This window comes from Mauremys reevesii, linkage group 2, assembly GCF_016161935.1.
Source record: "Mauremys reevesii isolate NIE-2019 linkage group 2, ASM1616193v1, whole genome shotgun sequence".
Taxonomy (NCBI): Eukaryota; Metazoa; Chordata; order Testudines; family Geoemydidae; genus Mauremys; species Mauremys reevesii.
In genome coordinates, this window is record NC_052624.1 from 213,967,553 (window position 1) to 213,979,311 (window position 11,759).

The 11,759-nt window shown below is 39.4% G+C and overlaps 1 protein-coding gene across 23 annotated transcripts in view; it reads left to right on the forward strand.

Annotated features, from left to right (window-relative positions):
- Positions 1-9,194, forward strand: part of ASXL3 (ASXL transcriptional regulator 3) — a 147,649-nt gene extending 138,455 nt beyond the window's left edge. For all 23 annotated transcript variants that reach the window (XM_039524848.1, XM_039524847.1, XM_039524849.1 and 20 more), the window contains one exon: positions 2,990-9,194. In XM_039524848.1, the coding sequence (XP_039380782.1) occupies positions 2,990-6,631 (3,642 nt within the window). In that variant the 3' untranslated portion in view covers positions 6,632-9,194. The remainder of the gene's footprint in view (positions 1-2,989) is intronic.
- Positions 9,195-11,759: the final 2,565 nt, after the last annotated feature.

Below are 11,759 nucleotides of genomic sequence, written 5' to 3' on the forward strand. Positions count from 1 at the left end.
ACTCCAGCGTTATGTATGGAATTCTAATCACTATCTAATTACAAAGAAAAGTAGATCAGTAGGGAGAAAAAGGCATCATAATTATAATTTAAAAAATTCACAATCAAACAATAGTTACCATTTTATCAATATTGATGTTGCAAAGTAGGATTGAAAAAAATCTGCTTTTGAGCTGGAAAGCAAAATGTTTCAAAGTAGTGTTTTAAAGTCGCAGTGTACTTTAAGAAATGTGTTAATGTAAGTGTCATAGGTCTCACCCCCATTTAGAGCTGTTCGGTTCCAAAATGGGGACCTGCATGGACTCCTTTAAACTAAAATCCTCGTTTAGATCTGGTTCTCGCTGCCACCAGTTACGTTTTAAGTGAGTAACACACTGCCTGTCCCCCAAGCTTCCCCTGAGGAACCCAGATTCAAACCCCTTGAATCTCACCAGAGAGAGAGAAACAGCCAGTTCCCCTCCCCCCACTCTTCCCTCTCTCCAGCCTGCTCCGGAGAAAGAGATACCTTGATTCAAACTCCTTGAATCTCTACACACAGGGAAGCAGCCCACTTCCCCGCTTCCTCTCTCCTAGCCACTTTGGAGAGATACACACCGATTCAACTCTGTGAATCACCCTCAGGAGGAACTCACTCTTCCCCCCTCCCCTTCCCTTGAATCTCCACACGAGAAGGAATTAACCAAGTCCAAAGAAAAGAAAAGAATTTATTAAAAAGAACAAAAAAAGAAAGTACACTCTCTCTGTATTACCAGGATGCAAAAATACACAGAGTCTAACCTATAAACCTGGAGAGGCTCTCCACACCCCCCTCCTTTCTTTCTCAGTAAAAGCAAAGTAGCAACAACAGAAATAAAGATATTTCTCCAGCAAACACACAATTGCAAATGTAGAAATCAAATTATAAGACTAATCCGCCTTTCTAATTAATACTCACTATTGGATAGTAAGAACTACTCCAGGAGAACTTGGAGACATGTCTGGCCTCTCTTAGATCCAAAAAGAGAGAACGCAGAGCCAACAAGGAACACAGACAAAGGCTTCCCTCCACAGAGATTTGAAATTATCCTGTCCCTTGATTGGTCCTCTGGTCAGGTGTTTCTCAGGTTACTGAGCTTGTTAACCCTTTCCAGGTAAAAGAGACCTTAACCCTGATCTGTTTATTTATGACAGTAAGTGTTATTAACTCAACTATTAAACTAACCAATTTTTAAAAAAAAATTGGAGGAGAAACAAAATGATTCAAGAGATTAGTTCTAGATGATGGAACCTTTTGTCTGTAGGTTGCTAGTTCAAACCCAGATGAAATCAGTAGTGTTGATTTTTGGTCACTATCTGCTGGATATTCATTGATATATGTGAAATTAGTTTGATCTCGTTCCGTTTCCCAGCTGAGAAGTTTCCACATTACAAAACCACCACCATAACTAGCACTAATTGGCAGATTCGGCAGACAGGCTAAGAATTGAATTGGCATGTAGAATGAATTGCTCTTTCCCTCAAGGTTAGGGTTGAGGCCTGTTGACAGAGCTGTGTGGGGAAAGTTATACTGATACTGTCTGTGCTGTACTGTGGAGACAAATAAAATGTATATTACTACAGCACTGGAACTGTGAGTTCCACTGCTTTCTAATAGAAAAGCAGACTCTTTCAATCCCACACTGCATCATCAAATTAGTCCCTTGCTGGGAAAATGGCAGCTCCTACCAAAACAGTCAGCCCCAGAGACATTGAAGGGATACTGAAAGAGCAGCAGGCATTTCTAAAATTTATTTTGGAAAATCATATGTTAATCATATCTTCATTTAATCAGTATTTAGCTCTGTAAGATGGTGTCACTGATAACGGCTACCTTTCCTTATAAGAATGACCCCGCCAATGTCCCAAATAATAAGGGCCCTTTTGTAGCTTTGACTTCCCTTAACTCACATTTATCCCATGGCTACTTCAACTCTCGGCTACTCTCCACAAGAAAGTCACCTCACTGATCACTGAGGCCCCACTAACCTGGACAGCTGAAAAATGTGTCCATTTTAAGAGGTTAAAATACTATTCTGCGTGGCTTGCTGTGTTTAATAGAAGTGCATTCCGCTGATTGTTGTTGGAGCTTGTCTTGGATGTGACTTCATGACTCTTACACCCCAATCCTGCAAACACACGTACATGTGCTTGTGTTTACATATAATATGAGTCATCCCATTGATTTCAGTGAGATCATTCATGTACGTTCATTAAACACTCTCTAAATATTTGCAGGATTGGGGTCTCAATACACAGTAGTGAGCAGGGGATGCACCAGAAAGATGATACGGTAGGTGTCCTAAAATTAGAGCGCTAGGGAGGAAAAAAGACATTTTTGTGATTCACCCCTTTTAAGTCACAGTCAGGGATTGATCCTTGGTATGGTATGAATTACAGACTCATAGGAATTTCAGACTCCTCCTAGCTGGAGGAAAAGTTTTTTGGTTGCATTTGATATTACAATAAATGTTTGGTGTAACGAGGGAAAGGTTAAGTAGTTACCAAGGTTTGAATGCCTTGGAGTGAGGAGCAAAACCACTATGATTATTATTTTTCAAACATTTGCAGTAGGTGTTAACTAGGAAACCCTTTTCCAGTCCCATTGCACTGGACAGATTGATCTCCAACTAGATACAATGGAGATTAGGAAGGTGTGATGAATTATATCAGATAACCATTATATTTTATCACATTCAGTCAACTTTCCTTCTCAACAAAAGGGTAGGTCTATGGAGGCAAATTCAAATACTCATTACTTCTGTTAGAGAATGAACATATTGTTAACTTCTAGCATTTTCCTGTGTAACTACCCTGCATGGTAATTCTAATGATGGAGTTTAAGGCCAGAAGGGACCACCTGACCATCTAGTTTGACCTCTAATTCGCTATCATGCTCTGAACCTTTTAGGGGACAGCAGAGAAATTTAATATGTTTGATACCCCATTAAAATTGGTTTTTTTTCTTCTTTTAGATTCAACTTTCAAAAATTGGGCCACCTTTTATTATCAAGAGTCAACCTGTTTCAAAACCAGAACCTAGGGTTTCCCAGAGTACATCAGTCAGCAGCGGGAGGAACACTGGGGCTAGAACTCTTGCAGATATCAAGGCAAGAGCTCAGCAAGCTAGAGCCCAGAGAGAGGCGGCAGCTGCAGCTGCTGTGGCAGCAGCTGCAAGCATAGTCTCTGGAGCAATGGGGAGTCCCTGCGAAGGTGGGAAGACAAGAACACTGGCACACATCAAGGAGCAAACAAAGGCCAAACTATTTGCAAAGCATCAAGCCAGAGCCCACTTACTCCAGACCAGTAAAGAAGCAAAGTCGCAGCTCAGTTCAAAGGAATGTCCTTCGTCCGTAGAAACCTCGACTCCTTCTGACACAAAGATTGAAGTTTCTACTGGTGTCATTATAGTTAATCCTAACTGCAGGTCTCCTAGCAACAAGTCTGCTCACCTCCGTGAGACTAACACTTTACTGCAGCAGTCACTTAACACAGCTGCATTGCCAGAAACTGCTACGGACGTATCTGTGCACAGTTCTGATGAAAACATACCTATGCCACATTTGTGTGAGAAAATTATCTCATCTACCTCCACTGAAAATAACAATGTGCCAGTGCTTTATAGTAAAAATTCAGTCCCTGCATCTGTTTGCAGCACTGCTATGTCGGGAACAATTCAAGAACTTCCCTTTGCAAGTTCTCTTGATAAATCCTCTGTTTTAATGTCTGTTGACAGTACAAACACAACGATTTCGGCTTGTAATGTAAACATGCTGAAATCCACCCAAGGGGTTGATACTCCATGCATTGCCATTGTACCAAAATGTATTGATAACACTATTGTTCCAGCCTCAATAGACAGTACAGTCTTGTCAAATTCAAGTGATGAGAGAAGGTTGCCAGTATCAAGTAGCAGTGCAAATAATGCAGTCTCCAGTCAATATACCACTGTGCCAACTTCATCCATTGCAAGTAATTTGCCAAATCATCTCCCAGGTAGTTCTGTACTGATTCCCCCAGTGGGGACTACTACTAGATTTTCTTCTGATAAGATAGCCATAACTGGATGCAGTGAGCAAAGTACTGTATCCATTAACACTACTGTTAGAGCGACTTTAAGCTGCAGTGATGTGGCTGCAGTAGTAGATTCTGTTGCAAGGCCACCCATTTCAATGTTTACTGGTAATATGGTGACAATAAGTTCTTATGACAACACTGCTAAATTAAGTGCTGACAACTTGGAAAAAAGTTCTGGACCACGAAACCGAATAGATCTGTCCAGTAAATCTCAGCCAGTGAGCTTTACACAAACAGCCATGAACAGGTCTATACCTTGTAAAGTCATTGTTGACCACACTACAACATTAAATACCAATTTGTCACTGGCTGCTTCCATTGAAAATGCAGAAAACAGCATAGATCTTCAGAGCAGACTTGTGAGGGCAGAAACTGCCTTACAAAATATAGCATGTCCTCAGGTGTCTGTAATAAGCAGGCCTGAAATAGTCAGTAATGAAAGCCTTGAGCACAGTTCCAGCTTCATAACTGTTACAGCAAAGCAAGAGGGCAAAACCTTGCAGGCAGCTTGTACAAGTCTTCAAGAAGTGCCTCTTACTCCTCAAGATAAATTAATTGATGTTGTTGCCCCCGGCCAAGGTTTTGTGGAGCAGTTACGGGGTCCTTCAGCCTTTAAAAGTGAAGTAGATGCTGCCTGTGTCAATCAGTATAACACTAATAACAGAATTTGCTGGCATGATGAAGAGGCAATGCACACAGACCAGCCAATGGTCAGCCATCTTAACCCAAACAAGCATAAAGAATATACAGAGCAAAACTGTTTAAAAATTGTCAAAACTGAACCTTCAAGTTACACGCAAATGTCAGAGTTGCAGTCAAGGAGTCTTATGACAAGCATCGCTGTTCCTGTTAAATCAGAAACTACCGAATCTGATAAGTGCTTTAGGATGGACACTGAGGATTTTACCGGACCTGAAATGCCTAGCCAGACTGCAGAAATAGCCACAAGTGCACAGCCAACACAGACCTCCAAGACATCTGCTACGGATTCCATGGAGGACTCTTTGTCATTGACGACAGAAACCCTAAAAAGAGTTACAAGTGCTGGAAGCTCTAGCTGTCGTTTGTCATCAGTTGAGGCTAACAATCCTCTAGTGACACAGTTACTGCAAGGCAACCTGCCTTTGGAAAAAGTGCTGCCGCAGCCCAGATCAGGAGCCAAACTAGAAATTAACAGGCTTCCCTTGCCTTTGCAAACTACCTCAGTGTGTAAAACATCAGCATCTGAGAGAAGTATGGTTGAAAATCCTTCCAGCTCACCCAATCCAGATGGTAAAGGATTTACAGCAGGCAGCATAGCCCCACTACAAATTAGAAAGCGTGAAAACCATCCAAAAAAGCGGATGGCCAGGACTGTGGGGGAGCACACTCAAATGAAATGTGAGCTTGGGAAGGTATCAATGGACACAGATGTTAAAGTGGCTCCTTGTGTGATCAGTTCCAACATGAATCAACTAGGGCATGGTCAGCCATTTAAACAAGAGTGGCTGAACAAACATGCAGTTCAGAACAGAATTGTTCACAGTCCAGAGATCAAGCAGCAGAAGAGGCCACTGCCTTCATGCAGTTTCCAACAGAACTTATTTCACATTGACAAAAACGGCAGTTTTCATGCAGAAGCTAGTACCTCACACAGACAGCATTTTTACCAAATGTCCATGGCTGCAAGAGGCCCCATTCCTACGGCAGCTTTGTTGCAAACTACTTCAAAAGTCCCATCTGTCTGCAATGCTTTTGCTTTCAGTAGGCACCTGGAACAGAAGGGTTTGGGAGAGGTCAGTATTTCTGCAGCAGCTCACCAGCTGAGGCTAGGAAGTGTTTTTTCCCCTAATATTCAAATTAAGGAAGGAGATGACATTGCTAGTGCCTCACAAACTCTCCAGAATAAAACATTAGTACATCCTCCTCCTCCTCCCCCTATTCCAAACGCAGAAGTCCCATCTGATCAAAAACAACCGACAGTTACTATGGAAACCACTAAAAGACTTAGTTGGCCTCAGCCAGCAAGCATCTGTAGCAATATAAAATCTGAACCTGTTTCTTTTGAGGAAGGTTTAAGCAGCAGCTGCGAACTAGGCATAAAACAAGCTTCGTACGATCAGAATGAAGTAAAAGAACAGTTAAAAGCATTTGCATTAAAAAATGCAGATTTCTCTTCCTATTTACTTTCTGAGCCACAGAAGCCTTTTACCCAATTAGCGACTCAGAAAATACAAACGCAGCACCCACAGCAGCAGCAGCTCTGTGGAAGTTATCCAACTATACACTTTGGTAGCACAAGCTTCAAAAGGGCAGCATCTGCGATTGAAAAATCTATTGGAATTTTGGGAAGTGGCTCAAATACTGCTACAGGTCTGTCTAATCAGAACGTTCCGATTCCGGTTCAGAAATTTGCTGACAGCAGCAATGCAGATGAACTGGAACTGAAATGCTCTTGCAGGCTGAAAGCCATGATAGTGTGCAAAGGCTGTGGAGCCTTCTGCCATGATGACTGCATAGGCCCTTCAAAACTGTGTGTAGCTTGTTTGGTTGTACGGTAGAAACTGAGTCAAAGATGCAGTATCCCTTCTCAGCATGGGAGAACAGAACAAAGAAGTGGAGAAATTGTAACATTTTAGGCCATTTTTTTTTCTGGTGATGCTTTGTTTCAGAATTTAGTTATTTCTGCTTGCATGACATTCCCTGGAAAGAAGAAGAAACCGTTAGAATTTCTTTTAAAAAAATAACAAACTTGTTACTACGCTACTATGAGCTTCCTTGCTGTCTAAAAGAAAAGGTATTAACATGTCATTCCTAGCTTCTATTTATTTGCACAAAGTGCAGCACACTATTTCCCCACTTATCTAGAGTGATAGCAGACCCTCTAGGTTAAGAATAACAGGTTAGTTATATTCTCATGATTTCTAACTGCTGGGGTACTGCAAGTGCGGAGATAACAAGATGACTAACAAATTGAGTAAAGACTGCTTTGGGTAAAGTAGCTTGGTGTTCTGTTACAAATCACCTTCAGAGCTACTAAATTGACTTGCAATTTTTCTAATGATTGCTTTCTTGAACCCACCTTTACCATCCATAACTTATAGACAGTCAACCTAACAAAAGAAGGAGAGACTTTAGACAGATTTAATTAAAGGAGTTTGCTCACTTCTACACAAAGCATTATGGAGGTAAGGTTTTAATTGTCAGCTGTTCTTGTTGATTCCCTGAGAATTAGATTTGTAAATGTGGTTTGATTAGCTGGACCATGTCTAGAATCTTCTTGGCTTTAATGGAGTGTAGAGGAAGTAACGACTTCTCTTAGAGAACTGAGCAACCTCTCCTTTTCCCTCTTCCCCAAACCTCCCCTGTACACCTATTGAGCTATCTATCCCAAACACATATATGGGTCAGGTCTAGGTAACAAACAGGTTCTGGATTTCAATAGCATTTCCATGGCCTAAGGTTGATCCTAAGGTATAACTAATGATTTGAGGACAGATTATAATTGTGTGTTGAGCTGAATAGTAGAAAATCAGTTATTTCCCCTCCTATATGATTTACTATCTATTTAAATATGTTTAAGTTTTGACTTTTTTAAAAACTTATTTTCAAAAGTGACTTAACACTACCTTTTTTTGTTAAAGATTTCAGACCACTTGTAGTATCTTTTGGAGAGTTGGGAGTAAAGAGGTGTTTTTCTTAAAAGGGATACTGCATCTTTTAAATAATCTTCAGTATTTATCCAGTACTGTATTTATGTTGAGGACTACAGCTGCATTCCAGATGCATTAGTCACCATAGCATGAGAGGACAACAGCAGTAATTTTGGGGCCCTGTCCACCTAAAAGAAAAATATTATAAAGGGATAAAGCACATGCAGCTGTTGGGGACAGGAAAAAATCTTGCTGTTGTTTTTTACTCCAGATTCAAGAACACAATGTGCAGTACGAGTACCCCCATATGCTGACATGCGGCTAACAACACAAATATGAGCATAGAGAGCAATGTAATTTTTACCATTGCAGTAGAACCTCACTAATGCATACCCCTTACCATCTGCACAAAAAACAGACATTCTCTCCCTAGTTCTCAGTGAAACATGTAATAGCAGTGAGTTGAGGTCTCATACTCCTCAGATTTTAGTATTTATACAAAACATATAACACTACACATTTACTTGTATATCCTGAAGTATTAACATGAACAATAAAACTGTCAAATGAAAAAAGTACACTATATGATCCATTATACTTGTTTATTTATGATCTTTTCTTGCTTAGTAATTTATAATTATTTAATTTATCATCGGTCTCCCTGGCATCAGTGCATATTAGTGAGGTTCTACCGTATATGCAAATCACATTTATTTTCTTTTGGGACCATTTTCACAAACATAAAATATACTATTCCTTTTGATTGTCTTTAAAAATTCGTTGGAACATTGTAGGAAGTACATTCCTGCCATAAGAAGTTCTGTGGTGCAACTAGAGTTCTGTTTTACTGTAGTAGTGACATCTAAGTATTAATTTTTGACACCATGTGATCCAAAGCTATTAACGATTCCATTAACAAAATTGTTGCTGATACAGTAATATATTTTCTGTATACAAAAGCACTCCTTTATGAAAGGTGAAAATCCCACAGATTTTCCACTTTTTCAAGCCTTTCTGTGGAGTGAAAAACAAACTAAAAATAAACAGTTGAAAAGTAATTTCCAGTGGTATGCTGATGGCTACCCAAATGGGAGCTATGATGGTCACATGGGTAAACATGAGTATATTGTAGTCATGCATACCAAACCATATTTAAGGAAACTTCTGTATTGGACTTATATCCTATTGCATTTACATATGGTAGAGGTAGAATTTATTCCCTTAAATAAACAGATTGGCCAGTTCTTAGAATCATGATAACCTGTGTTTATATGAACCCTCTGAGAGCTGGGAATCTTTTTACTTCTGGCTCAGAATCCCTTGTCCACAGCATGTATCAGTATCTGTTTTTACTTGCAACTTGAAATATATTCTACCCATGACTGACATGGTATTGAAAGAAAATGCAGCATCCAAAAATATTTTATTTTGAATGACGGATGAGGGAGTAAATAATATGATATAATATGAATTCATGTCAATGGCATCTTTGTACTGTGGTTGCAGTTTGCATATTTGAGATAAGATAAAATGTTATATAAAACTGCTTTGGACAAAATGATGCTAAATAATATAACACAATTGGCCAAACCCCTTCATGGTGCTGCCATTGCACTGATTTCTATTTGACATCAGTGGAGTTGCTTTAGGAATGAATTTGACCCACTATTTAGAAACATCTGGTGAGTGATGTAAGTGATTTATAGCCATGGTGTAAAATTCCAAAAGCACCTAACTGATTTAGGAGCCTGAGTCTCATTGATTTTTAATTTGAAAATGGGACTTACGTTCCTAAATCATGCAGGTGCTCTTGAAAATGGTACCCACCTATGGGCTTGTCTACATTACCGGTTGGGTCGACGGGCAGCAATTGATCCAGTGGGGGTCAATTTATCACATCTAGTCTAGACGCGATAAGTCGACCACCGAGCGCTCTCCCATCAACTTCGGTACTCCTCCAGGGCGAGAGGCGCAGGAGGAGTCGATGGGGGAGCGTCAGCCATCAACATACCAGTGAAGATACTGCAGTAAGTAGATCTAAGTATGTCAACTACAGCTATGTTATTCATGTAGCTGAAGTTGCATAACTTAGATTGATTCCCCCTGCCCCCTTAGTGTAGACCAGGCCTAAGATTATAACTGAATTTTGGATTGCTCCTGGTTTTGTCTAATTTTGTCCCAATTTCAATCCCCATGTCACTCTGGTTTGTTAGTGATTGTGCAGTTTGCACTGTTGAACACTTAAGGTTTATGCACTGAAAAGTGGTGAGAATAAGCATTACTTAAGAAGACACCTCTGTGTGTTTGCGTGTGTCAGTCCATCCATCCTTCCTGCAGGAATAATTTACACATGCATTTTTGGAAAATATCCAAAGTTTTTTCCCGAGTTGCAGCACTTTTGGGAGAGAGGAAGAAATACTTTTGTGCTCCTTCCTTCCTTTTTTTTTTTAATCTGCTTATTTTTGAGGTGTGTAGTTAACATTAGGGCATTTGTAGTGTGTATGTTTGTCTGTTCCTGTGCAGAACTAATTTTCCAGTCAGAAATTCCCTTAGTTGAAATAATATAAAAAAAATTGGTGAACTGGGCACTTCATTTCAGCATTATGTTTACCTGCTGAGGTTTAGCACGTGAAATGAATTAATGTAAAAATAAGGTTGAGCCATAAAGCAGAATTATATCCCTTTTCCTGATGAGGGCTCTGTGTTAGAGTAAGCTACAGAATGTTCATATTTTTTTAGGGTCCTGGAATTCCTTGCACAGTTTATAAACTGGTGCATCTGGTGCTTTGTAATGCAGTTTCTGAAGTAAAATTATCTTATGCTGCACCTCCCTTCCCCTTACAAACACACGCACAATTTCAGAATAGTTATTGTAGCCTCTGGTTTAGCAGTTTTACCAAGGTGTGGTGAAGTACCAGGATGAACACTCAAAAGCTCAAAAATGTCATCTAAAGGGATCATTTTAGCTGACACGTGCGAACGGCCCTGCTTTAAACACTGAATGACTTTCTACAGTTTTGTGAAAGCAGCACAGCAGTTTTTTCTGTGTTTCTGTAGGACTTTGGGGGAAAGCAAAAAATAATATTCAGTGTGGATAATCATGGACCTGTGTAGCTAAGTGTTTCTGAATCTAAAAATCCTGTTGTCTTCAGTAATCATGCTTTTGTCACTGTAAAACCAACAAAAACATTTTTAGTCTAATTTAAAGGAGCTGCTTCTTTTATAGCACATAATATTTCGCTTTGTACTATATTTGATAGTTACAGAATAATTTAGTCTGTAGAATAACTTTGTCGTATTTGTACTGTTCATGAATGTTACAAGAAAAGTGCTTTACTTTGTTGCCATAATTCTCTTGTACTGCTGTAAAATATTTCTTCTGCTTTACAGAAACCTAACTCAATTCACAATTTCAGTACAGGGTTTTTTGTGTTTTTTATTTTGGTTTTGTTTTTTTTAATTTGTCAGTATTTTGAATGTTTACATCTGTTTGACATTAGCCATTCAATGCCTTTTTAGGGCAGTATTACTCCTGGAGTGTAACAGCAATTTGAAATCAACCCATATTTAACATGCATGAGAAACACAGATTTAAGGGGGAAATCCCTAACATGCATAGATTTTTTTTTTATCAACATATGGAGAAGTAAAAACCCTCCTTCAATCCTCTACCAAAGAAAACATTATTCCCACAGGACAAGCTCAGAAGTGGTTCTCTGAATCCTCGGAAGGGGGAGTAGTTGATTTCAGTGAGGTTACTACAATTTAATACTGTTATGCTTGCTTTGTTACCTGACTAAATGTGACTGATTGCAAGAAGCATTTTAACAATTTTTTTTAAAGACAGTGTTTTCTTTAGAAATCAGGGATCATGCTTTCTTTAATGGTGCTCTTCATTTTTTATTTAAAAAAACAAAAACAAAAAACATTTGTTGCCTACAAAAATGACCACTCACAAAACCATAAATTAAATACATTGAGTTGTCTCCATATTTTCTCTCTTCTCCCTCCCCTTTTTCCCTTCCTGCTCCCCCGA